This window comes from Chaetomium strumarium (genome assembly GCF_033439665.1).
Source record: "Chaetomium strumarium strain CBS 333.67 chromosome Unknown B0T15scaffold_8, whole genome shotgun sequence".
Lineage (NCBI taxonomy): Eukaryota > Fungi > Ascomycota > Sordariomycetes > Sordariales > Chaetomiaceae > Chaetomium > Chaetomium strumarium.
Window position 1 is genome coordinate 266,550 of NW_026944436.1, and position 24,452 is coordinate 291,001.

Sequence of the window (24,452 nt, forward strand, 5' to 3'; positions counted from 1 at the left end):
AAGAAGCCGAGTTACAGTCAACGTTTATCAAGACTCGCATTGCTAACCATCAAAATAGCTCTCCGACTTCAATGTTGGCTGCTGTAGACCAGCTTACTAAGGGTACGATGGCTATAATGCACCAGGTAGCCCTCTTTCAGGCAGAGGTGTCTTCGCTCCGCAAGGCCAACGAGGCGCTAAGCAAGCGCCGGAGAGCCAAAAAAACACGTGTGTGGCTTGGAGGATCACTTACTGTGCAGGAGGCACAGGAAGTGGTAAGCCAGGGAGCTGTAGATGGGGAGGCAATGCAAGAAATACAGCTGGATGGTTGTGGTGCTGGGGGGGGTCGTACGAAGGTTCGGTGCTGTGGTATATGCGGCAAGCCTGGCCATAATGCCCGCACTTGCCAGGAGGGTGCAGAAGAGTCTGATTCATCTGTTTCTGATGTAATTGTAGTTGGTTTTTAGTGTTGTTATATTGCAATTGAGAGTAGTTGTTATAGAGTAGTGGACAGTATTCAGCTCGCTTATATATTCGGCTCGCTTATAATGTACGTTAGACAATAATAAAAAATAAATAAATAAAGTTTCTATATGTAAGAACTATACTAACTTAGAAATAAAAGGAGCATAATTATAAATTAGTACTATATCATTGTAAATTAGTATTATACTATTAATAGAACAAAAGAAGCATTGTTTTAATAACTAATTATAGCATAATATATCTATAATATATTATATCTTGAATATAAATTACTAATATAGGATTCAATGACTAAGGAGAGGAGACTTAGTATTATTATTAATATTATAGAGTTAGAAATTAGGAGTAACCTTATAGAGCATAATGGTATAGTGGCGAGAAGCATCTAATATTAGATAGATACTAGGGCGAAACGCCTTATAGAGGAGGAGAACTTCCTCCTCATGGTTTAGTTGTTGAGTAATACGAACACTCACTGCTGCGAGCTACTTACCATTCTTAAGTCCTAGAACCTCTCTCGGCTATGAATCATGAGTGTGCCATTATAATGATGATGCCGTCATAGTTATATTACTATAGGCTTAAATCCTCTCTAGCGTACTTTTCTCTTATTTTATAATGGATTATATCCTATACCTAAGTTTCTAATTACTTCTGATTGATATTCTTACCCGTTCTATGTTATATAGCTTTTCTTTTATATATAGTAGCAGAGAGTCTGATGTGCCTTCCTAATAAGTAAGTATAACAGTGTAGGAAGAATAATAGGTAATATATAGGCGGTGAAGAAAACTCTGTGTAAGGGTGCTCTCTACATCATCATGTGGGCGGGCTGTTTATGCATGTGCTAGTCAGGTCTTGCTTATGTTATTATGGAGGCTCGGATGAATGCGGCTCTGCGAACCTTCTGCCCCGCCCCCGCTTCCAAAGCCATCCCTCCCGCAGCTGACGGCAAGTTCAACGAGTGAAATTCGCACCGGCCGGCCGCTCTCCCCTTCTCATGCTGTCTTCCCTGCAGACATCCCTTTTGTAAATGCAGATATGACAGAGAACACAATTTGCGAGGGCCAGGATGTGCGGATCAATGGCGCAGCCAAACCGGACAGGTCGGCGGCTCTGACGCGTGGCTCATCGACGAGAACGCTACCGGAAATTTGCTTTGAGCTGCAAGCCAAGATTGATGCATTCCTCTGCGAGGAAACCGAAGACGATGTCTTGCGCGGCGTGCAGAGTCAGGTCAAGGTGTCGATGGGGGTGATTCAGGAGGCGCTGCGCCGGTATGGGTAGGTGCTGTGTTGGCCATGGCCGAGGTGAGGCGGGGCCGACGGCACCCAGAGTTGGCGACAAGTTTGGCTAATCCGGTGTTGGATTCACAAAGGCTCGATCACCTGTCCCTGTCGTACAACGGTGGCAAGGACTGCCTCGTCCTCCTCGTGTTGATACTGGCCTGCCTGCCGCGATCCGCTTCGCACTCGCACTCGCCACCACCTCGTGCGGCCGAAGCCACGGCGGCGGCGCCTGAACCTCCCAATCATCTCATGCCCTCATCAACTGCCCCTGCCTCCGACCGGCCCCTCCAGGCGATATACATAGTCTCACCTCATCCGTTCCCAGAAGTGGAGGACTTTGTGGCCCAATCTGCAGAAGGGTACCGCCTCGACCTCAAGCGCTATGCACTGCCCATGCGGCCGGCTCTCGATGCCTACTTAGAGGATAGACCCGCTATCAAGGCCATCTTCCTAGGTACACGGCGGACAGATCCACACGGCGAGTTCCTCACGCACTTCGATCCGACCGATAAGGGCTGGCCGCAATTCATGCGCGTCCACCCCGTCATTGACTGGCATTACGTCGAGATTTGGGCGGTGGGTCATAATATCTCTTGCCCTCGAGTGCTCCGTGTTGATGGAAACTGGCGGGAGAACCGGCTAGAGGACTGCGACGCTGACTTTTTGGACAGTTCATCCGGCACCTCCAGATACCGTTTTGCGACTTATACAACCGTGGGTTCACATCGCTAGGCGGTGTCACCGACACTCGCCCTAATCCAGCCCTCGCCGTTGGCGGAGATAGGTGCAAGTTCCGGCCGGCATATGAGCTTAGGGACGACGACGAGGAACGCCTAGGCCGTGATACTTGACGAATTGTCCTGCAGTCTTTTACCGGACGAGCGGTTCTCACCCCGCAGTGATGGCCTCGATTCCGGCTGCAATAGTGCCCAGAGGTCCGTCGAACTAGCGTTGGAATGACATAAGATGGGCTTGATCGTGAGATGGGAGTTTGCGTCATAGAGGATAGATCACATAGACGACATCGTGCATGGCCAGATGGGCATCATTACCTGGCACAGATCTCTCTGCGGTATCCGTGGTTATCATACCGGCAGGGAACGCCAGGGCCAAGCACGCTCAGTATCGGTCCTTCGCCTGTCGGGTTCGAAAGCAGAGGATGGCCGGCCAACTGGCGCTGCAGGGGGCCATTGGATAGAAAGTTTGGAGATCCCGGGGACGCGCAGCCTTCAGGAGGCCTGTTACTCTATCTTGACCAGACGGCACGGTATGAACATGTATGTACAGTACAATACATGCTCATCAACTCAGTCAGGCCTTCAGTGCTGCGCTCAATGAGGCTGGGCTATTGACTTGTTGGGCCCACGGTGAGCACAAGTAACTCGTTGATTATCAGTGGTGACCGGCAGCCGAGCAACCAGGTTCAAATTACTGCTTCTACTCTAGAGTATGTTTCAAAACCATGCCCTGCCTACCTATACTCCCGCTTTAACCAAAACTGAACGCCCCTGTCATGAGCCCAATCCAACGCCGCCAACCGGCAAAGAAGCACGTTTCTTTGTTGGAGAGGTAACTAACCGGAGAACGGACACTAGGTGTACTGCCAAGCGCCAACCGTGCCGCCGGGCAGAACGTTGACCTTGAGGTTGACCGCCGAGCACTCGTTGAGCATGTAGGCATTCGTCATATTCTTGGCCACCAAGTTCCAGGCCGTGCCGGCGGGACCCGAGGCTCTCGGCGGGCAGGCCACCCACCCCCAGCCGTTGCCGTTGAGGTTGATGAAGCCGCCGCCCTGGTAGGCGACAAGGCCGGTCGTGATGCTGCCGGACGGGATGTAGGCCGAGTGCGCTTGGGTGTAAGCCATGTTCCAGTACGGGTCCAGGTACGCTTGCTGGCCGCCGGGGACCATGACGCTCATGGCTGCGCGGCCCTCGCTCGCCACGATGACGGTGGTGTTGCCCGGCGGGCAGGCCGAGCCGACCTGCTCCGGGCAGTAACTGCTTGTCTCGCCGTCGAGGAGCCAGTGCTGCCCGGCCGCGGTGACGGCTTTGCCGTGGATGGGAAGGCTCGGGTTGTCAACGCTGAGAGTGAAGGGTGCGTCGACGGGCGGCAGGAGCGTCAGGACGTTGCTGGCGCATGTGTACATGAACTTGCTGTAGCATGCCCCGGCGCAGTTGGACAGCGGCTCGCCCGCGCTGATGGGGCAGAGGAACTGGTTGTCCCAGCAGACATACTACGGGACAACCATGTTAGCACCACCCCCTACTGTTCGTGTAAGCGATGGTGTTGATTGTATTACTTACCTGAGCCGGGTCGTACTGTGCTTGACCGCAGGTCTGGAGGTCAGCGAGGGCCGTACTAGCGTACCCAAGGAGGGCAGCAGCCATAGTGAACCGAGTCATATTGAATGTGTTGTACTTGTTGTTTGGTCACACTGTTCCGGTCGGGGGGGATCTGCAATAGGAAGGGGAAATGCTCGAGGCGAACAGGTATTGTACGGCGTCAAAGCAAGTGTCAAGCAACGGATCCTAAGCGGGAAGCTGGGAAACCGTGTATAGTATTTATATTACGCCCCAGGCCTCTATTAGTTCCCTGTTGTTAACCGTCGGTTGCCGCATGAAATCATCGTACAAGGGACATTTCTGGGCAGGATCGCGAAGGACCGGGAATAGCGAGACCGAGTAGGTACTCGGCCTCCCTGCGGCTTTTCGTATGTGCTGAAGTCTCGTGAGGACCGAGTTGGGTCAATTAGTCCCCGGAGCCCTTGATGAGAGGACATTGGCCTGCCAGAGCGGCAATAAGGTACATGTACTCAGACAGCATTTCGGTGCATGCAAGCGCCATGCGCCTAAATTAGCATCTCATGATGGCTGCACTTTCGTGATACGAGGTTCATCCGTGCGGCTGCCGATGAACTCTTTGCGGTGAGCCGGGTTGAGGTAGCAAGGTCGTTGCGTACCAAAGAGCAGATCGGAGACTGGTGATGATGCGGGGTGCGGGGGAGTGATCGGCGGCTGAGAACCTCGTATTCGAACGACGCCGCACGCCAACTGTGTATGTACCTACACTAGTGATATGTTGGCAGCGGTTTGATGGCTGGCAGGCAGGAAGGATTTCTGCTATTCGGCAGCACACGCGAGCCTGCTGTTGGGCGTTGATTGACTGCCGAAGCGGCCCAAAGCTCCCGGCGTAGCCGGTCGTTCGGTACTGCTTGGCTCAGGACCCGCCAGAACCAAACATTGGAAGTGAGGTGGTTGGTGTCGTACGGTACGGATACATACCTCCATAAGCCGAACCCCTGTTAGCTAGGTAGCTGACATTGACGTAGTGTCCTTCAAAGGCACTACCCACTCCCTTGGAACACTGGGTTGACTAGACAGACATCATCCTGTCTTGACGAGGGGCGATTGTCTCTACCACCAGACCACCCACGCGCAGCTACCGACTGAGCCGTCACCGCGCGCCTTTTCGTCATCGGCCACGAGAGCCTTAACCATAGAACACGACCTGGGCTGCGCTAACTCGCTCGCAGAGTTCAATCCCTTGTAACACACCAATCGCAAGACTTTCAAGAGCGCTTTCTCCGTCGACTCCTCGGTCGGCTCTTTTTGAGGTGCAGAATGTAGCGCCGCTGGAGTAATGTCTTACACCAATCGTATATTGCTTCCCTAAGCAAGAGGACGATGGTAAAGAAAACCACGGGGATGGCGATCTTCCAACTGTTGGGAGTCAGCGACTTTGGACTGAAATAGCAGCGGCCGTCAGGAGGCGGCACTCACAAATAGCCAATATCTTCGTCCAGGACAGTGAACGGTTTGAAATTCTGGCCGAAATATCCGGTCAAGAATGTCAAAGGGAGGAAGATGATGGTGGCAAGCGTGAGCTGCTTCATGGATTCGTTTTGATACGCCGAGATGGTGTTGAAGATCAGATCAATCATTCCATTGGCCAAGCCCTTGAGCTGGTTGAGCGTCTCCGTTATCAAAACACAATGGTCCAGGACATCTCCGAGATAGGTGTTGGTTAAGGACGTGATGATAACTCCGTGTGTGGGATCGAGCAGATGTGCCATGACCGCATCCGGTGCGACATCGGTTTCGTGCTCACGTAGGGCATTGATAAGCGATGTAATGGGGTTGATGAATCCCAGGATCTTGTTGATCTCGGAGATGAGGATGTAAAGCTGCTTGGTATGTCCAATGTTCGGTCGGTTCAAAACATCGAGCTCCAAGTCTCCGATCACATCGCCGTAGCAAGCCGTGACCGGGATCGCCAGATCGATGATGGCATCTATAATGGCTTGGCCAACCATAGAAGCATCGCAACACCTTCGGCAGCAACGCGTTAGTAGCCGTCAAGTCCGCTGCGGGCTATGAGAGAAACGGGTGGAAACGTAAAGCTTACTGCCGGATGATGGTGTCGGTAGTCTGGAGGCGCAGTATGATGGGCACCTCGACATCTTCCGCCGATTGCTCGAAGAAGCTGATGATGGTGTTGTCGTTGGTGATGAACATGGCTACCTGTTCACAGGCCACGGCGAGGTTCCGGGAGGCTAGGGCGGAGTTCTTCTCCATGTACTGTGTCCGTGGGTCATCTGGCGATGCCCGATACCTCTGAAGCGTGCGCAGCTGACTAAGATCCTTCGAGACCTTCGATATCCCCGCGGGGTGTGATCGGAGGTATCCCCCCAGATCCCCAGAATCTGATATCTTATCACCTCCCAGCTCCTTCTCCCCGTCAACACTGCGTTCGCCCCAAAATGTTCTCCTTAGCCGCCTGAGCAACTTCCGTGGACCGGTGCTTCGCCTACTACGCCCGCTTTTCTGGCTCTGGTCATCATCCTCCGAGTCTGAATCCTCACTATCGGAGTTATACAAATGGACTAGCTTTTGAAGGGTAAGGATGAGAAAGGCATGCGTGGGGTACCACTCCGCCTTCGTTCTGTTTTGCGTGTCCATGATATCCTCAAGCGCTAGCCTGTGAAGATTCTTGTGCCGGCCCAACACTTGGATGACATCCCAGCTGAGACCATTGACATTGATCCAGCGGCATTTGACCCAGCTAGGTTGCGGCTGGCTGAGGAACGGGCCCAGCGTCCCGTTATCGAGTCTCTTGATGGACAGATTATCGTCTGAGAAATCCACGATTGTAATCTCGCAAGGCGCGCTCACTGTCGGCATGGAGGCATGACCACCATCGGGCTTCGTTGGGTCCACGCCAGGTTCGGCGCCGGCTACGACAAGGTGCGAAAGTCAGCAATGCCGGAGACGAATTGGCAAATAAGGGGATAGCAGGTGACATACGATGCCAGCCCGGTCTGAACGTGAGATCCTGGAAGTCATCTACCGTTTTAAATGTTCCGGCGCGTGTTGGCCGACGCCGTATGGTGGGACTCAGAGCGGCTTCCGTATCGGAGCGAGCGAAAGCGGCCTCGGGCGCCGCCCGTGTCCCCGAAAATGGCCGCGCAATGTTGGCGTTGGGCGCATAGTGTACGTGGGAGCTGCCTCGGCTGCTATTCTGGTCTGATTGTCCGGGCAGCTGGGTGGTGATGAGAAGCGGTGCGGCCGATTGTGCGGTGCGAGGATTAGATGGTGTCGCGAAGTCCCGCGGATCCGTGTCGGGGCCCCCACTATTTGACTCGGTCATTGTGACTTGCCAGCCTTGGAGCAGACGAACGGAGTTGCGGTGTTTTTGTTCCCAACACTCGGATGGAAGCCATGCGGACCGAACTGCTACTATCCTTCGTTGGATGTATTCACCTATGTATGCGTCGAGCCGGGCTTGAAGCTGAAACACGCACAGCAAGCAACGGCTCGCCAACCGCCCAAATGAGGTGGGACTTCGGCGCATTTCTTAAACCCACGCCGCCTGCCTGCCTTACACTGCAAGTGAGCATTGGCATTGACCAATCACAATCCAGCAACTCGCACAGTCCAAGGAGAGTCAAGTCAGCCATCTTCCTTTCCGCGCCTTCTCGTTTTATCCTGCCTTTTGCAATATAAGGTATCATGGAACAGCAATTTGATATTCACCTCATCGAACATCCCGACTGTCTTCTGCGCCCCATTGTCTGTGGAACTGAGTTGTATCCTATATCAGACCACTATGACCGCAAGTACGCGTCTTCCGGATACGAGGAAATGGCAGCTGACAGGCGAAACGCTCAAAGGGCGCTTTTCATGAGAGCCAAGTGCCTTCATCCAGGGAGCGTCGATTAAAAAGATTCAGCACCCAGCTTCCGAAGTTGCCAACAGATCTCCGATGACCTCCTCAAAAACTACCGCTTGGCGATTCCATCCACTGCTCGTGATTCGTTCTAGCTTGCTGGCTCCAGGGCCTTTTTCTCATCTTCATCGAGCAAGCCCAGTGCTTGCCGCCGAGTGGGAGCATTGGGATCGAAATAGGGGACCTCGGCGAGTGACGTGACGCGAGTGCCATGGCGGGGGTGTCTTCCGCCGTAGTCCCAGCTCGCGTTGTGGATAGTAATTCTGTCAAACGGTTCAGTCTCGACTCCTCCATGCAGCGCCCGACCTGTCATCTCATCTCCTGCCTCACCTGTTGTCCCACAGTGCGCTTGTGCCGGGCGTCCACTTGAAGCGGACCTGAATGTCGACGTTCTTCTCATAGACGTCGTACAGGTAGTTGAGGATGACGTCACTCTCGGCCTTGTCCAGCCCGACGATGCGTACGGTCATGGCCCGGTTGACCCAGAGCGCCTTCCAGCCCGTCGCTGGGTGCACTCGGACAAGCGGGTGGATACGCTCGATGTACTTCGGCCCGGCAGTCGGGTTCTCACGGTCCAGGTATGGATGGGCAGAGCGGTAGACGGCATATTTCCCGTCGATGAGCTTGCGGAATTCCGGCGACAGCTTCTCGTAGGCGCCGTAGCCCGACGCCCAGAGCGTATCCCCCCCGACGGGCGGGATGGTGTCGTTGTGCAGATGGGTGACTCCCGCAGGCTGCCGCTCGTGCACAAGGTCGCTGTGCCACGATGACGCGCCGCCTGGCCTGCGGAAGTTGGCTTCCCGCTCCTGGGCAAAAAGATCCGGCCAGATGACCGTCACGCCGGGCACTCCAGGGACCTGGGGCGTTTGGGGCTGTCACGGCACCAGACGTTAGCCTAGTGACCCACTCTCCTGGACAGTCGAGAGTACTATTATGAATGTAAGGCAACGGAAGCGCGTCTCTCACTTACATGGACTTCGACCTCGCCGAACCACTCGCCGAGCTCCTTCTGCTGCTGCGGGCTGATGTCTTGATTCCGGAAGAAGACGACACTACGCTCCGCAATCAACAGGGCCAACTCGTCTCGCTGCTCGGGGGTGAGGTCCTTGAGCTGCAATCCCTCTACTTCTGTCCCGATGTGGGTTGTCAGATCCGTCACCTTCGTGGCGGCCGAGAACAGGTGCTTCTTGGACTTGTCGGCTCTTGCCCCAGCATCTTCGTAAGGCCTTTCCTCGTTCCGGATCTTGTAGACGTCTTGCAGGTATATGGGCACGGCAGGTCGAAAGGGGTAGCCGTTGGATAAATCAATCCCGGCCTTGGTTAGCCTTTCGCGAGCTGCCTCCGGGAGGGTGAGTGTGTCCTTCCTCGGCTGGACGGTGTCGACGATGGATTCGTCAATCGCTGCAGGCGCCATCTTATGCAGTGGCGGTGGTATTCGGTGTGTATGTTGTTGCCGTCGACCTCGGGTACGATTTCAAGCTGTTGGCTTCTTCCAAGTGAGCATCCGAGTCATACCCGACTTTGTTGGTGAGCGGCTGCTTCGCCCTTTTATCGCAGAATCGACGTTCGGACCGCAAGCGGGAATGATTCGGGCTTTCGTGACTGATTATCAAGCATGGTTACAGACGGTTACAGACTATCGATGACCCAATGCGCATCCCATATTGCGAGACTGCACCTCACACAGCGGGGTAGCGAGTACCCTATACTCAACGACTATGCCGTCCGCAGCTACGCAAACCGGCGATTCTGATATCGATGGACATACATGGAACAGCCCAGTGGTTGTTTTGTTACTCTCACATGTCGCATACAACCGCTGGCGCCATGCTCTCCTAACATTGTGTGCTGTGGAAACTGAGACGAGCATTGGATGAACCACACAACGAGAGGCTGAGCAGATAACCCGAGGTTATCAACTCCATGCGAACCCCCACGGGAGCATCCAGTTAATGGGCTGTGAGCTACAGTGACCGCCGTGGGAATTTGATAGCCGAATGGTACTAGTGGGTTGTCAACTCACGTCATCTGATCGCACCTAGGGCAAGGAGATCGGATGATAAGGTCATGACGGCACAGAAGACGTCGTCCTTGTTCTTAGGTTGACCACGACCACATCCTCGTCCTCAAAACAGACTGATTCAGACGATCCTCCCAAGCTTCATGTCTGTATCTCGCCACCGGGCTTTCGGCCCGGGCCGCACGGTAGCCGTGATCGGTGCCGGAATCAGCGGGGTCTGCTCCGCGGCCCATCTGATGAAACAAGGGCTGCATGTGACCGTGTATGAACGATCAGGGGTCGCCGGAGGCGTCTGGCATTACGACGAGCGGATTGCAGAGGATCCCCCGTACCCCAACGACATGCCTTCGCAAGGGGACTACCACCTCTCGTCACGCGGCGAATTCGCATGCACTACGCCGCCCCCAGAGTACGATACCGACGGGGATAGCGGCATTGACATACGAGGAAGCACGGATATCGCCGATGCAGAGGTCTGGTTTGCTCCGCCGGGCCCCTGTTACGCCGGCCTCAAGAACAACGTGCCGACATACCTCATGGCCAGCGTCTTGGGCCCGTGGCCCGAAGGAACCGAGCCCTTCGTCGGCCAGAAGCACCTCGAACAGTACATCCAGACGCTAGCTAGGAATCACGGAGTAGACGATGTCACGCTATTTCACACCAGAGTGGACGAGGTTCGAAAAACACCGGACGGGCTCAAGTGGGAGGTACGGGCTGTCACGCTGGAGAAGGGGGCCGGGCCGGCCGGAGCCCGGTTCACCGAGAACATCTCACACTTTGACCTGCTGGTTGTGGCTTCGGGACACTACAACATGCCCCGGATCCCGGGCATCGAGGGGCTGCGGGAGTGGAAGGCAAGCTACCCGAGCCGAGTCATCCATTCCAAGCAGTACAGAGACCCGGAGAGGTACCGGGGCCAGAACGTCGTTGTTATGGGCGCCGGGGTGTCTGCGTTAGACATTTGCAGGGAAATTGATGGTGTGGCCGAGAAGACGTACCAGAGTGTTCGTGGCGGCAAGTTTGACCTTCCTGCGTCTCTGCTGCCGGCAAACGTTGTCAGAGTCAGCCAGATCAGAAGGTTTGCCCTTCACGACGACAATCGCCGGAGCGGCGAACCTCTTGGGGATAGCGAGCCAATACCCGGATACATCGTGCTTGAAGATGGGCAAGTCTTGGACAATATCCACCGCCTGGTGGTAGCCACCGGATACATCACCTCCTACCCCTTCCTCCCCCAGCTCCACTCGGACACCACACACATCACCGAGGCTGGCGAGGACATTGTGGTGACCTCAGACGGCGACATGGCACACAACCTTCACCGTGACATTTTCTACATCGGCGACCCGACACTGGCCTTCGTGGGCGTGCCCTACCATGTTGCGACCTTCTCCCTCTTCGACTTCCAAGCACAGGCCGTTGCGCGAGTCTTTGCCGGTAAGGCCCCCTTGCCGACCCGGGAGGAGATGCGGAGGGAGTATGAAAAGCGAGTGCAGGAGAAGGGATATGGCCGCGGTTTCCATTCTCTGCACCCGCCGGGCCACGAGATTGCCTATGTGCAAGAGTTGGTGGATTGGGTGAATAAACACGGTGCAGAGCTCGGCGAGCCGCCGATGCTGCCGCACTCCGAAGAGTGGAAAAGGGGCTATGAGGAGATGAAGGCCAGGACGAGAGCATTGTTCATGAATGCCCAGTGACCAGGTGAGCTCGAGGGCCACCTAAGTTGAGGTCAGGCATCTGATGCTTATCGAGCCGGTAAAACGCAACCAACAATCGTGTTGACGGCGAGCAGCACCACTAGCCCAGTGTGAGCAGCTGTAGTCGTTGGTCTCAGGTCCTTCGCCTGGGTTGACAGAGATAGGTCCAAGTCATTGTATGTACACGTACAAGTACATCCTATGTTCCTGGTTCTTGGATTCGACAATCTTTCCCGATAAGGTCTCTTGCGAGATGTCAATAGCTCAATACAAAGAACCTCTTGTTCAAGTGCCTGCCAGCTCCAGGGAATGGCGCTAAATTTAAGAACCGGTTAATTCTGTAACAAAGAGTGTAAACGATTCCCCCTCCTGTCTTGGTCCCCACCGATTTCATTCCTCGGCCGCGATGTCGCTGTCAGCAGTGTGTTGACCCCATGACAGTCTGTTGGGTCGATTCTCGGCATCGAGCATAGTCTGTGTTCTTTGTTGTATGATGGTACACTTAATGGATAACAAAGGTGAGCGAGCATAAAACCGAGGCTGAGGAGACCATATTGCAATTTGGGGTTCGAGACCGATGTTGATCTCTTGAATCAGGGACAGCTGCTCGCGTACAGGACTGCAATTCTGGAGATACACTGTCTATTGCATCGGTGAATTCCTATACGAAAGGCTGCTACAAAATCGCTCCAAGTTCATACCACACTGCACAACAACCTAGATGGGACCGGATCATGGTAGCTTCAGCAGACCCTGACGATCCCGAAGCCCGGGTGGACGATCCCATGCCGAGGGGCTACAGATTCGTCCCTCAAGGCAACGTATATATCACCAAGTACTGCCGCAAGTTGACGCACGACGCACAAAAGACCCTGTATGTGGTACTCGACGACAGGAACAAGCCGATAGGCCTGCGATGCCCAATACACATCTACGAAACCGTCAGGAGCCAGAACAAGACAACAGCCGCGCAGCGAGCAGTAGCCGTTCAGAAGCGGGACGCCGCCATCGAGGAAAAGTTTGAGGAAGCTCTACTGAAGCTCTTCCCCGATATCCCCAAAGCCGAAATCCCGCTAATCCTCAAGCATGCGCTCAAGAAGCACAGTCGTCGGGTAGGCAGGGCCGGCAAGCTGGCCTTGCAAGACAAAGTGAAGCTTGCGGTGCGCGCACACATCCGGCACGTGCACACCGACTACGATATGCTGCTCAAGCAGGGTACGAGCAGGCCGGTCGCGAGGGAGAAAGTCTGGGGCAGGCTTAACGAGATTGCCAGGCAATGGGGTGGACGGCTCCTTAAAACGATGACCCCGACACCGGCCACGGGGAAGCATGCCAGAAAGAGCAAGACGGTGACGGCTTCCACAAGAAGGACCGAAGCAACAGCAGGGGCGAAGAAGGCTACGATTGCCACCGCAGCGCGGCGCCATCGCAAGCGCACCCGGCTGATGAGTAGAAATGCCTTGGAACTGTCGTCAGGCAGTCACGGGGGCCGCACCAGAGCGGTGAAGCCGGAGCATACGGGCCTTCGCGTGCACACGCGGTCGATGACAAGCGGGTCAGGGCTGTTAGCACTTGACGTGTTTAAGGACGATGAGAAGCTGCCTGAGGAAGTCGAGGTTGAGGGTGATGCCTTCACTAGGAGCGACGAAGACTACTGCGACAGCGATTGCAGCGAGGAGGAGCATATGGAGCCCGCCTCACGTCGACTGATATGCCGGAGAGCTAGGTACGGATGAGCGTATCATGTGAAGGGTTTCCCCCGAAGTCATGTCGGCTTCGCTATATGTTGTTGGAAGGAGCACATGTCGATGAATACCAGTTAGCGAACAGATCGAGTACCGGCCGGGACATGCTGTCCAAGCGGTAGTGAAACCGAGGGGACCCCGATGTACAACGGACGGCACTGAGTGGCATGCCTTCCAGGTCCACATGGTATACCTTATTCGGCCTCGATTACTTCAGCCTTCGGGGCGGGAATATCGAATGTCGGAAGTAAGGTGGCCTGGCTTACGGGACTCCGTGGGTGAAGTCGCTGCAGCTACTACCTAGTATGGAAGGTATTGACGAGATGACGGATGTTCAAGGGACGCTGGGAAAGGAAGTGGCGAGCTAAGCATTCTGGATCCCTGGATGATACGATACTACCTGGGGTATGTGATTGACTTAGAAAGAGGACTGGACACGGCCCAGGTCCGGTCCTGAAAGACCATGGGACCGGGTCGTGCCTGCCTGTTCTGCGGCTGTCGTCCGCACATCCCCACCGACCTCCGAACGGAGAAAGTGCAAGAGCCCAAGTACTGAATCGTCCCCGGTGAGCAAGTGCCGTACCCAGTGGGCGGTTAAAACAACTGGACTTTCCGCTGATGAACGTTGGCCCCGAAAAGATCAAACTCTAAGACGTCGAAATAAGCACCCCAACAGTTCCGAACAAGTCGAACAAATGGGCAGCAACAAGCAGCAGATTACCTTTGAAGGTCCGTTATGAGCTCCGAAACTCCGTGCAGATCCAAGGAGTCTGGTTGACAGAAATGGCAGAGTACCTCGGCTGTACGGAGGCGGCCTTCGAGTGGGCGGACAGCTATGATTCAAAAGACTGGGACCGCCTGAGGAAGTGCATAGCTCCAACCCTTCGGGTATGTGTTGACCAACGAAGATCACTGATGCGACAAGTCGGCTGACCGTGGCATGGAATGACGCCAGGTTGATTACCGTTCATTCCTCAATAAGCTGTGGGACGCCATGCCGGCCGAGGAGTTCATCACCATGATCTCGGACAAATCCGTGCTGGGCAACCCGCTGCTGCGGACCCAGCACTTCATCGGCGGCGCCAGCAAGTGGGAGAAGGTGTCGGACACGGAGATCATCGGACACCACCAGCTCCGCGTGCCGCACCAGGTTTACACTGACTCGAGCCTGCAGAAGGTCGAGGTCAAGGGCCACGCGCATAGTTATAATACGCACTACTACCGCAAGGTCGACGGTGTATGGAAGTTTGCTGGCCTCAACCCCAACATCCGTTGGTCTGAGTACGACTTCGACAAAGTGTTCGCGAGCGGCCGCGACAGCTTCGGCGAGGCGGCATAGGCTGGCTGAACTCGGAGGATTCGCTTGTTATTGGCAACGAAGTGCGGTAATAACTAGGTAGATAGTCTTAGGCACTTAGCACGTGGAGAGGGCCAGGAACTACCTGGACATGGGCATGAGCTAGGCGTGGTAGCTGAAATACAGAGAGGCATATGCAACCAAGAATCATGGATTGCAGCGGATACGATTCATGGTGTTGGTCTGTAGCGTTGAGTCTGTGATCGTGAGGATAACGTTGGATGCCAGGCTCCACCGCGGCCCGGACATGGGATCCACAGCCGCGGAAACAAAGCTTGCCGATTGGCTGTGCCTGGGAACAAGGCGGAGAAGGATGTAAATCAGTCACAACTTCCAGTTGAGCCCAACTCCACGGTCGACAAATGTGACAAAGTATCGAAGTCTAAGCTTGGAATCTTCAGCCTCCCAATGATTCCTCAAAGGTGACACTACAGGTTAATCCTGCTGGCACGCAGGGGCTGAGAAAATGCGCGAGTTCATGTACTACATCACCCATGCCTTCTACAGTGCAACGGGTTGGAACGAGGACAACACGTACAAGGAGTTGAATGCTACAGCGAGAGGCAAGTTCTCGCCCTCTTTTTGGCACCCACCGCCCCCCGTCTAACACTCGGGGCAGAGCTCATCGACTTCCCGCTCCCTCGAGGCCTTCGTCTGACCCTCTCCTCCCTCGCAACCCCCCACTTTGCGACCAGCTACCAGCTCGGTAGTGTCGGCATCGTCGATGGCTCCATCTCGTACCTCCACAGCACGCTTCCCCTAACTGGTATCGCTGCCCAATCCGACCGGATACCGCTACCGGCTCTCCTACGATCCTATCGCCAATTACACGATCTTGGTTCAGGAGACCGACGACAATGGTATTGGGGAACGGAGGAGCCGCCGGCTGAAACCGCAGCCATATCGAGCACCGATGGGATACCAGACCGGCATGGAAGCTCGCTCTTCTACGGTCGCTTATATCTGCCACGGTCGCTTCTCGAGGGGCTGGTTATCCGGCGTCTCACTCCAGACCTGCAGGTTCAACTCTCTGCTGTTAGTGAACGCTCTTTGCGGAATGGCGGTACATTGTTGGGTCTGGCTCAGTACGACAGGGGTAAATACGGGGTTGAAGGACTAGCTTCGACGGATGGAGGACTTCTTGGTATCCGGGGCCTATACAACTTCGGTGGAGACACGTCTTCGACTGCTGCGACTCTCCCAACCAACAGTTCCAGTTCCGAGAACAATGGAGGTGGCCAGTTGGGGGAGAGAGAGCGCATATATGGCCGCTTCAGCGCTGGGGGTGAAGTTTATTACGGAACGCTCAACAAGTCCGGAGGCATGTCGCTCGGAGCGCGCTTTGCGACTCTGCCGGCACACCGGGGGACACCGCTAACAGCAACCTTGACGATCAACCCTCTTATGGGAAACATCAATGCCACCTATGCCGTCCTTGCAAGGGACTACTGCTCGCTGGCCACAAGGATGGAGTTCAACGTTTACAGCTATGAGAGCGAGTGGGCGGTCGGGATGGAGCTGTGGAGCAACAGAAGGCCAGCTGGTTTCCTGCTCGGCGCGGACCCCAATAGTCAATCTGACCCCGATCCTGGACCACCGCGAAGGAAGGAAAGAAGTTTCCAGGCGAAACTTGAATGGCGGCTTGACGACGAGGAGTCCGAATCCGAAGCTCCTAGGAGGGAGGCGAAACCTGCGGCTGCCAGGTCCGGGAAGGAATACCGGGGGGTCCTAAAGGCGCGGCTCGACCAGAATCTCCGAATCGGCCTTCTCTGGGAGGGTCGCGTCAAGTCGCTCATCTTCAGCCTTGGCACTGGCGTGGACCTGCGCAAACTGGGCGAGCCGTTCCGCAGCCTGGGGCTCGAAGTACAATATTCATCATAATGGTGCAGCTTTACAGCTGTCCAACTTGCCAGCGCCTGATTTGATGCCGCTCCTTCAATCAATCGCGTCGCTCGACTCAGATTGTTTCGGAAAAGGAAGTTGATCAATATTCCCTCCGTCTGGGAGAAACGTGCCAACGAGTGGAGTATGCAGTGGGTCGACATGTGAGCATTTTGCGGAAATGCAGAATTCGCGCTTTGAAATGGGTGAGGGCTGACTGGCTATTTCAGCCCTGGCAGGGTGGCCGCTCGCCCTGATGGCTCAGCGTGTGAGAACCTTGATGGACAGGTGTTGTGGGGCCGTTGGTTCGCCTCGGTGCGAGCCGTAGGAAAACAGGAGAAAGGTCCTGATGGTGGCTGATGGAAATATCCACAAGCTCCGTTGATACTGGCTCTCTTAACGGTCCGACGAGCGCTGTTGGTAGCAAAATTGCGCCGGTTACTATCAGGGTGCTCAACCGTGCCACAATAGGACACATCCCCTCCTGCGCCCTTGCTGTGCGCCCCCAGGTGTCTCGGTCTATTGGCCCTATCGTCTCTACCTCCTTCTTTCGGACTGTCTGCGTCATCCAAGTCGAACAAGCGAACAACTTCGAACGAACACCGCGCCGGAATATCGATCGTTTTGCCACCGACGCAGAGGGTGACGTTGCGTTCAAAACCTTAAGGGGAGGACGAGCGCGGATTTCGCATTATCCTACTGCTGGTAGGTGTTTTGGTTTTCTCGTACCTTAGTGCCTAGCGAGCCTGGATATTACCGGAGCATGTTGTGTGTGTGCTGATGCAAGCCCCTCAAGGAAGTTCCGCTGGCCATCAAGGTTCTCACGCCCTGGTGCAGAAACCGCAACATACCGAGTGGAGGCAGTCTTGCCACACCAGCTCCGCTCCCATTTCTTCCTCAATTCACTCGATAACTTATAATAGAAGCCAACTCCAGAGAACAACACCGCGTTCTTGGCTCATCTTGGCTCATCTTGGCTTCCTGATCCAAGACGGGCGATCCCGCAGACGAAGCCAATTATCTCTCGAAATCTCTCGTTGCCCTGGTTGCCGCGCTTCTTCTGCATCCTTCCCCGCTCCCGTCGACTGCAAACCAAGGTCTTGTTCCTTCTTGGCCATCTCTAGACTTGGGTTCGCCGAGGAGTGTCTCCGCTTCCACGTTTTAGGAAGAGTCAGAAGTCGGGATCCGGATTCCGGTCTGCAGAAGCCCCGGTCGAGCAGCATAAATCATCGATCGAGAGCCAAAAGGTCCATCGCCCAACATGCATCACTCACTTTACCGCCGTGTCCTGACGGGCCGGGACGAGGGCGATGCTGAGGCGACTGTCCCGGAGTGCGAGGCCTCGTCAGCCAGCATCGACTACTGGGGCCTGCGGATCGCCTCCATTTTCATCATTTTCATCGGCTCTGCGATCGGTTCCCTTCTGCCCGTCTTCCTCGCCAGGACCTCCAGAATGCGGGTGCCCAAACTCTGCTTCTTCATCGCCAAGTACTTCGGAACTGGTGTCATTCTGGCGACGGCCTGGATGCATCTTCTCTCGCCGGCTTCCGATAACCTACGCGATGAATGCCTGGGCAACATCCTTCCCGACTACGACTGGGCCATGGCTATCGCATTGATGACAGTCATGGTCATGTTCCTCCTGGAACTCATCGTCTCGCGTTTCGACTTCGGCTTCGGCTCCGCGCACGGCCACGCTCATGAGCGAGGCCACCAACCTGAGGGATCTCGCGACGAGAAGTCAATCCAGGACACGGAGGCTGCCGGTGCAGGTTTCTTCGACAAGAACAGAATCCCCGTCCGTGGCGACGACGTCAGCTACCCTCGCGGCGAGAACCACCTAGGCCACCAGCGAGACCATTTTGAGGGCGACGAGCATGCCAATTATGCCGCTCAGATCACCGCCATCTTTATCCTTGAGTTCGGCGTCATTTTTCACTCCATCTTCATCGGCCTCACCCTGGCTGTCACCGACGAGTTCATCGTTCTCTTCATCGTCCTGGTCTTCCACCAAACCTTCGAAGGCCTCGGTCTGGGCGCACGTCTCGGCCAGGCGACTTGGCCTACCGGTGCTCGGAGGTGGACGCCGTATGCGCTTGGTTTGTTGTATGCCGTCAGCACGCCGTTGGCCATCGGAATGGGCCTCATCGCGAGCAAATCGCTTGCGCTGGAGGCGGCGACCAGCAAGGTGGTTAATGGTGTTTTCGATGCCATCAGCGGCGGCATTCTCATGTATACTGCCCTGGTTGAGTTGGTGGCACACGAGTTCATGTTCAATCCGGAGATGCGAAAGGCGGGGCTTGGAATGCAGCTGTCTGCGTATGCTTGTGTCGTCTTGGGCGCCGGTTTGATGGCTCTGCTGGCAAACTGGGCCTAGTGAGTGGTGAAGATCAAGGTTGTCTGACCAGCCACAGGCATTGCGTTCCCGGTGGCGGATAGCCTGGACTTTCGGTTCAGCTTTTTTTTTATTAGCATCTGCTGCGATTGATTTGATGGAAAAATGGAAGGGAGGGAAAAGGAGCGCTTCTGATGGAAAAGCCGGCGTCGTGGAGACCACCAACATGGAAGGAACGGTGGAGGGAGGATGCGCCTCACAAGAAAGGCATGAAAACTCCGGCAAAGGTGGAACACGGAGGGTGGCTCACGGCCGTTAACTCCTTGATACCTCCTTGATACCCATGCCAGCAGATATGTGCTGTTTATTTAACTGGTTCATTGTATTTGTAGAAGCTCTCGAGATGTGGCATTTTGCCGCCTAATTATTGACTTCTTGAGACCCTATCCCGTTGTTCGATTGACCACTGAATCCCGCCTGATGAATAACAACAACTCGAGCTGCAATTTCAATGGAGACATAGATGTTTGTAAGCCCCGAATGCCCCGTTCCCAATTCTTCCACCTGGTAAGTTGCCCGAGATGGGGCCATTAGGGACAAGGGAAAAGAACGAGAGCAACACCACCAAACATCCTCCGAACTATCGTGAACATCAACATCGACACTTTGTCGGGTATGTGACACTAAAATCATGGACATGCTGAGAAACGAATCCAGATCGGGTAAAACCTCATTAGCACCCCTTGAAGCAATGCAAGAAAAAAAAACACCCCCGTTCTCATTAAGATCCCGATCCGTATCATCTCGATCATTCTCCGATAGAAGCAGTGTGTTTCAACTGCGGGAAAGCAAGATATGAGAATGTCAATTTTTCAAGAAGGTCAGTCAGCGGCGCACCTCTGACGCTGGACCGCCCGCAGAAATGTGCTCCTTTTCCTTATCATCTTCTCCCTGTTGACCCGAGCACGCTGCCTCTTGGTAGCCCTCGCCCGTTTTGCATTAGCAGTCGCAGAAACCTCCTTTCTTCCATGCACATGGGCGCTCTTATTCTTCGGACGCGAGGGAGCAGCAGTAGCAGACGATCCAGGGCCGTTGTAGGCAAACCGGGATAAGTCGAGGGGTCTGGACGTCGTCAGGTCTGTGGTCCGGCGTCTCGACGTGAAAGCTGACCCAGTGGCTCTGGAACGCTCAGCATGGGCGGGATGACACCCCGACGCCCCGGAGACTCGGTCATAAGTTGCGAGAACCTCCGGATCAACACTGGGTGACTGCCCTCTGACACGGGCGCGACGATCGGGGGTTGTAAAGAAGCCGGAGCGGCCTGTTAGTGTCGACACAGGCTCACGCAACTCCGGTGAGCTCTCGAGGCCGGACGATTCTAGAAAAAGCGACGGATGAATACGGACAGGCCGCAATGGCTTCGCATACTGGCCGGACTGTTCTGAATTGTAATGCTTCCACTACCGAGATTAGCTAATGATAAGTTATGCATAGGAAAGGCGACAATTTGGAGCTTACCTCCGGTGGTCCAACCGTCGGCGGAATCTCGGATTCGGATCTTTCGCCACCGTGTCGGGGCCGGTGCCGTCCGGACACCTGCGTATTAGTACCATCGTTGTCCTCTTGGATCTCCGAACCCATACCCGCTTCGTGCTCAGCCGAATCATCGTTCGAGTGTCCGGCTTGGACATCAACTTGCGCGGTGCCAGTTCCGGCGTCTCCCGAGCTGCCCTGCGTGATATGGGTTCCCTGGTTGGGAACGGTACCTCTCTTACGGTGACCCCTGACGACAAAAGGGCGAGGCTCAACCAAAATACGAATTCCGGTGGCTTCCTCTACCTTGTGTAGAAACTCCCAGCACTAGAGGCCGTTATAGTGTCAATTGGCAGAGCTCAGACTTGACTTCAGTACCCGGAACAACTCACGTTGGGGCAAGGAATGTGGTCTATAAAAACCCACGCGTCCTTCCACGCCTCTGGTATAGCCGCATTGCGTAACTCGGCCACCCGTTTGAGGTCACTCGTTTCGCGGATTGCCTGGAGAGCGGCGAGCACCCAGAACACGGCCAGTTTCTTCTCCTGTTCCATGGATTAGCTAACACCCTAGGGCTATAAATCACTCAAACATTGTGCCCGACGAACCACGTGAGTGGCTTGACCGCGCCCTGTGTACTCGGGCACATATTTGCCCTGGTTGTCGAGTCGGACGTTTGGTTGTAGGTTGAAGTCCAGGATCTCCGCAAGGTCTTTGACAAGTTGAGTGTATTTGGCATTGGAGAGGACATTTCGATCTCTTTTGATGTTTTCCTGCCATCCACTTATAGCAGCCGTCTTCACATCCGGGTTTGTGGCAGACACGATAAAGCCCACCGTCGATCGGGCGCATTTTTCTTTACCGTGTCTGATATGCATGTCCGGCTGGAAGACCTTTCTTTTGTCGCCATTTTTATAGAATACCGCTCGGGAACATGGGTGCCGTCCCCCGAGGCGGCTAAGTAATGATCCTTTCGTTAGCAACAAACATAGTCCCGGGCGTCAAATGCGAAGGAGCTGAGCAGGCCTGGGGGGACGTACCACGAAGCGAGCGCTGCAGGGTAGCGTAAGATCTCAGCTATCTTACGCCTCCTACGGCCGCGCTTCTCGGGGGACAACGGAGGCAGACCTAGGCGTCTATAAACCGCCATATCACCCTCGAACCAAGCGGTCCTTGCGTAGTTGAGGGCGGTCCGCCCTTTGCGATCTGTGGCCCTTGTCGACGCCCCGTTTCGCAGCAAAAGTCGGGCAATCTTAAGCTGCCCTGTGAGGACGGCTGTCATGAGAGGAGTAGCGCCATTCAAATCGCGAGCTTCGATTAGCTCCCTCTTATCCTCCGAGCGTAGGATATCGAGTACCCGTCGAACATTGCCTCGAATGACAGCAACATGTAGGTCGGTAAGGCCCAAGGTTCTGATGACCTCATCCCGAAAATTGCTCATCGCTTGTCGATGGAAGCTTGTCAGTGTTTCGGATCAAGAAAGCAGCAGAACCACGGAAGCCAAAGGAACAGCAAGTCAAACGAGGATTTTCAGAAGCAGGGAAACTCAGAAGCAACGGTAATACACTCGCTATATATCGTACTGAATCAGCTATCCTCGGCGAGGCAACGGGATCGGAAACTTATCCTGAAGCGAAGCGCGATCCTCGCCACGGCGGTCGAAGGTAGCGCCCGGATGCCGGGCAAGGAACAGGTGCAATAAATCTTTAGCGTGACTAGGCAGAGAAGTAGTTGGAATAACGAAGTGAGGTAGAAGGCTCGACTTTGATCGTGAAACTCCCAGCTGCGAACGATTCTTCACGAGTGGGATGGAGGAAAGTAGTTGAAGGAGAGAAGTAGTCCGGCGGGGGAAAGGCCTGGGAGAATCGAGCAAGGAGATTCGCGAGAAGAACGAGGCGCGAAAAGAAAGCGTGAAATGAGTTGCGGGAAGAGATTAGCAAATCTTAACGAGAAAGAAGAGGTTTTCTAAACGCCCGCGCTATTTCGTACCCAGGTAGGAAATCACTGATTGCCCGGTGTCCAGAACATAAAGGTCGTCAGGCTCTGTGCAAGTGTGGTGTGAGAGTCAAACACGGAGTTGTAGCAAACTGACTGTGGAGGTAAACCAGGCCAGGCCCATGTGATCAAGCAAGCCAGCAATCCCTTTTATGACGCCTAAACCAGATGCTACCGGGAACCATGACCAGACCCAAACCACTCAGTGCCTCCAGCTCCAATGCCCCACAGCGTCCCTCCCGTCCACTAGAGACCCCCGCGGGTGGACCAGCGCCTCTAGGGACAACGTGTTTACTCCTCATCCTCCTCCTCCTCCTCAGTCTGAGCGACAGTTTGGGCGATCCCTGTGTAGTTTTGCGTCAGAGTCAACGCAGACCCAGAAATCGAAGGGTAACTCACGGTCAAGATCCCGCTGGCCCTGTTGGGTAATGCGGCGGCCACCCTTCTCCTCGTCGCGCTCGAGAACCTGGATCTTCTCAAGGGCCTGCATGATTTTGCGGTCGACGCTGCCGCTAGCATCAACGTGCTTCGAGGGGCGGGTGCCGCGGTTCTTGGCGCTGCCGTGGACCTTGCGGAGACGGCCAACACCCACGGTCTTCCTCAGGTAGACGTGGCGAGCGACAGAGGCGGCGCGGACGTAGAACCAGTCGATGTCCTGAGGAGGCATCTCCTTGGCGGCCCCGGTCTTGACGGTATCAACCCAGCCTGCATGCGATGTGTGTCAGAGTCGGATTGCTCGATCGAAGCGCGATTCCAGAAGGCCGGACTAACCAGGGACAGGGAGCTTGCCCTGGCGCTTCAAGAAAGCCGCATAGGACGCTATCATGCTGTTAGTAGCCACTCAGACATAGTCAAATCATATCACGAGAACGAGAGAACTAACCGACAAACTTGTGAGCCTTTACGCCGGCAGCAACATGATTAGCAAGATTCCGTCTTCAGAGGTCTTTCGACCCCCTCACGCCTGCTCCCTTCATCTTCTGGGTTTCTGCTGCTGCGACGGCCATGGTCCATCACCGACGGTCAGCGCGAGCCTCGCTAAGGAGACTCGCGGCAACTTGGACAGCGAGAAAAATGTTCGGGTCTCGGTCGAGAGGGCCAGTCACGGCAGAGAGCTGCAAAGACTTACATCGACATCGCGAACGGTGACACCTCCAGGCATTTTGGCGGCCGTGTTACGTGGATTTTGAGGAGATGGTGGGCTTGTTCGTTCGTGATGGTGGGAGTTGGCGCGGCTCACAAATTGAAGACGATGTCTGGAAATCTCGGAGTGGGGGAATTGAAGTCTTGGCATCCGCTGGATCCATTAGGGCTGCGGCCCTCTTCGAACTGCTACACATAACCCTAACCTGTGACGCAGTGAGCCTGTCCGCCGGAGTTTGCCCTTTGACAGGGACCACATCATGGCCGCTAGATACGAAGTAAGATGAGAGCATCGCCGGCGCATCATGTGTCGCGGACAGGGTGCAAGGCCGCACGTCTCCAGAGCTTCACTTCTCGACTAGTTTCTCCAGACGGAAACATCGCGACGTCAATGCTCTTCCGGTGCTTGGATTGTATTGTACCACTTGGGCAGTGTGGCTTCACCAAACGATCACTAGGAACCTAATAATCAGCAAGGTTGTATCACAAGAGTCCTTCTTGGAATTGTCACGGTGGGGCTTAAAAGTGTCCCGAGGAATTGGATCGGATAGCCCGTCTTGGTATCTAACAGCAACCGCCCGTGCCGCCTTTCTTTACCTTGACGAAGGTACCACACCCTGTACAGACGCCGGGCGGTATGTAACACTTTCCGCTTATCCCAGCAATGCACGGAAACCTAGGCGTGAAGTTGTTCTTGTAGTTGGGAGGCAGTCTTCAGACCTCAGTGTTCTTCGTCAGGGGCTACGATTGGCAGAGAACAGGATGGA

At 55.0% G+C, this 24,452-nt stretch overlaps 11 protein-coding genes across 11 annotated transcripts; 6 read left to right on the forward strand and 5 right to left on the reverse strand.

Annotated features, from left to right (window-relative positions):
- Window positions 1-1,506: 1,506 nt before the first annotated feature.
- B0T15DRAFT_487859 (uncharacterized protein) lies at window positions 1,507-2,605 on the forward strand (the record flags this gene model as incomplete). The annotated part of the gene is made up of 3 exons (XM_062866464.1): window positions 1,507-1,748; window positions 1,844-2,330; window positions 2,426-2,605. 3 exons carry the CDS (start codon window positions 1,507-1,509, stop codon window positions 2,603-2,605), a joined length of 909 nt encoding a protein of 302 aa, XP_062717408.1.
- Window positions 2,606-3,178: 573 nt separating this feature from the next.
- B0T15DRAFT_318341 (carbohydrate-binding module family 52 protein) lies at window positions 3,179-4,247 on the reverse strand. The gene is made up of 3 exons (XM_062864025.1): window positions 4,058-4,247; window positions 3,333-3,987; window positions 3,179-3,252 (listed from the first exon to the last, which is right to left on the reverse strand). Exons 1-2 carry the CDS (start codon window positions 4,154-4,156, stop codon window positions 3,346-3,348), a joined length of 741 nt encoding a protein of 246 aa, XP_062717409.1. The 5' UTR covers window positions 4,157-4,247; the 3' UTR covers window positions 3,179-3,252; window positions 3,333-3,345.
- Window positions 4,248-5,529: 1,282 nt separating this feature from the next.
- Window positions 5,530-6,934, reverse strand: B0T15DRAFT_405255 (uncharacterized protein; the record flags this gene model as incomplete). Its single annotated transcript, XM_062865288.1, has 2 exons — window positions 5,530-6,082; window positions 6,159-6,934. 2 exons carry the CDS (start codon window positions 6,932-6,934, stop codon window positions 5,530-5,532), a joined length of 1,329 nt encoding a protein of 442 aa, XP_062717410.1.
- A 903-nt stretch (window positions 6,935-7,837) lies between these two features.
- On the reverse strand, window positions 7,838-9,504 carry B0T15DRAFT_318325 (uncharacterized protein). The gene is made up of 3 exons (XM_062864024.1): window positions 8,950-9,504; window positions 8,310-8,851; window positions 7,838-8,242 (listed from the first exon to the last, which is right to left on the reverse strand). Exons 1-3 carry the CDS (start codon window positions 9,391-9,393, stop codon window positions 8,071-8,073), a joined length of 1,158 nt encoding a protein of 385 aa, XP_062717411.1. The 5' UTR covers window positions 9,394-9,504; the 3' UTR covers window positions 7,838-8,070.
- Window positions 9,505-9,847: 343 nt separating this feature from the next.
- On the forward strand, window positions 9,848-11,824 carry B0T15DRAFT_318644 (uncharacterized protein). The gene has a single exon (XM_062864027.1). It carries the CDS (start codon window positions 10,143-10,145, stop codon window positions 11,694-11,696), a length of 1,554 nt encoding a protein of 517 aa, XP_062717412.1. The 5' UTR covers window positions 9,848-10,142; the 3' UTR covers window positions 11,697-11,824.
- A 293-nt stretch (window positions 11,825-12,117) lies between these two features.
- On the forward strand, window positions 12,118-13,903 carry B0T15DRAFT_318671 (uncharacterized protein). The gene is made up of 2 exons (XM_062864028.1): window positions 12,118-12,214; window positions 12,294-13,903. The coding sequence occupies exons 1-2, from the start codon at window positions 12,187-12,189 to the stop codon at window positions 13,430-13,432; spliced, it is 1,167 nt and encodes a 388-aa protein (XP_062717413.1). The 5' UTR covers window positions 12,118-12,186; the 3' UTR covers window positions 13,433-13,903.
- Window positions 13,904-14,146: 243 nt separating this feature from the next.
- On the forward strand, window positions 14,147-14,987 carry B0T15DRAFT_544223 (Scytalone dehydratase). The gene has a single exon (XM_062870050.1). The coding sequence runs from the start codon at window positions 14,436-14,438 to the stop codon at window positions 14,778-14,780; it is 345 nt and encodes a 114-aa protein (XP_062717414.1). The 5' UTR covers window positions 14,147-14,435; the 3' UTR covers window positions 14,781-14,987.
- Window positions 14,988-15,129: 142 nt separating this feature from the next.
- On the forward strand, window positions 15,130-16,826 carry B0T15DRAFT_319390 (uncharacterized protein). The gene is made up of 2 exons (XM_062864036.1): window positions 15,130-15,361; window positions 15,418-16,826. Exons 1-2 carry the CDS (start codon window positions 15,265-15,267, stop codon window positions 16,677-16,679), a joined length of 1,359 nt encoding a protein of 452 aa, XP_062717415.1. The 5' UTR covers window positions 15,130-15,264; the 3' UTR covers window positions 16,680-16,826.
- An 813-nt stretch (window positions 16,827-17,639) lies between these two features.
- Window positions 17,640-19,245, forward strand: B0T15DRAFT_319145 (Zinc/iron permease). The gene has a single exon (XM_062864034.1). It carries the CDS (start codon window positions 17,941-17,943, stop codon window positions 19,054-19,056), a length of 1,116 nt encoding a protein of 371 aa, XP_062717416.1. The 5' UTR covers window positions 17,640-17,940; the 3' UTR covers window positions 19,057-19,245.
- Window positions 19,246-20,918: 1,673 nt separating this feature from the next.
- B0T15DRAFT_405018 (uncharacterized protein) lies at window positions 20,919-21,988 on the reverse strand (the record flags this gene model as incomplete). Its single annotated transcript, XM_062865278.1, has 3 exons — window positions 20,919-21,092; window positions 21,156-21,504; window positions 21,588-21,988. 3 exons carry the CDS (start codon window positions 21,986-21,988, stop codon window positions 20,919-20,921), a joined length of 924 nt encoding a protein of 307 aa, XP_062717417.1.
- An 845-nt stretch (window positions 21,989-22,833) lies between these two features.
- B0T15DRAFT_514902 (40S ribosomal protein S19) lies at window positions 22,834-23,704 on the reverse strand (the record flags this gene model as incomplete). Its single annotated transcript, XM_062868148.1, has 5 exons — window positions 22,834-22,886; window positions 22,942-23,247; window positions 23,314-23,361; window positions 23,426-23,441; window positions 23,672-23,704. The coding sequence occupies 5 exons, from the start codon at window positions 23,702-23,704 to the stop codon at window positions 22,834-22,836; spliced, it is 456 nt and encodes a 151-aa protein (XP_062717418.1).
- Window positions 23,705-24,452: the final 748 nt, after the last annotated feature.

What these genes read in the sequence shown, in the direction of transcription:
- B0T15DRAFT_318341 (XM_062864025.1), bottom strand. Translation starts at nt 4,156, where the DNA reads ATGACTCGGTTCACTATGGCTGCTGCCCTCCTTGGGTACGCTAGTACG. An exon ending in CACAGTACGACCCGGCTCAG is followed by an intron (nt 3,988 to 4,057) that starts GTAAGTAATACA and finishes GTTGTCCCGTAG; the next exon opens with TATGTCTGCTGGGACAACCA.
- B0T15DRAFT_318325 (XM_062864024.1), bottom strand. Translation starts at nt 9,393, where the DNA reads ATGGCGCCTGCAGCGATTGACGAATCCATCGTCGACACCGTCCAGCCG. An exon ending in TCGGCGAGGTCGAAGTCCAT is followed by an intron (nt 8,852 to 8,949) that starts GTAAGTGAGAGA and finishes GTGCCGTGACAG; the next exon opens with CCCCAAACGCCCCAGGTCCC. An exon ending in AGCGCACTGTGGGACAACAG is followed by an intron (nt 8,243 to 8,309) that starts GTGAGGCAGGAG and finishes ACCGTTTGACAG; the next exon opens with AATTACTATCCACAACGCGA.
- B0T15DRAFT_318644 (XM_062864027.1), top strand. Translation starts at nt 10,143, where the DNA reads ATGTCTGTATCTCGCCACCGGGCTTTCGGCCCGGGCCGCACGGTAGCC.
- B0T15DRAFT_318671 (XM_062864028.1), top strand. Translation starts at nt 12,187, where the DNA reads ATGATGGTACACTTAATGGATAACAAAG. An exon ending in ACACTTAATGGATAACAAAG is followed by an intron (nt 12,215 to 12,293) that starts GTGAGCGAGCAT and finishes CTCTTGAATCAG; the next exon opens with GGACAGCTGCTCGCGTACAG.
- B0T15DRAFT_544223 (XM_062870050.1), top strand. Translation starts at nt 14,436, where the DNA reads ATGCCGGCCGAGGAGTTCATCACCATGATCTCGGACAAATCCGTGCTG.
- B0T15DRAFT_319390 (XM_062864036.1), top strand. Translation starts at nt 15,265, where the DNA reads ATGCGCGAGTTCATGTACTACATCACCCATGCCTTCTACAGTGCAACG. An exon ending in GTTGAATGCTACAGCGAGAG is followed by an intron (nt 15,362 to 15,417) that starts GCAAGTTCTCGC and finishes CACTCGGGGCAG; the next exon opens with AGCTCATCGACTTCCCGCTC.
- B0T15DRAFT_319145 (XM_062864034.1), top strand. Translation starts at nt 17,941, where the DNA reads ATGCATCACTCACTTTACCGCCGTGTCCTGACGGGCCGGGACGAGGGC.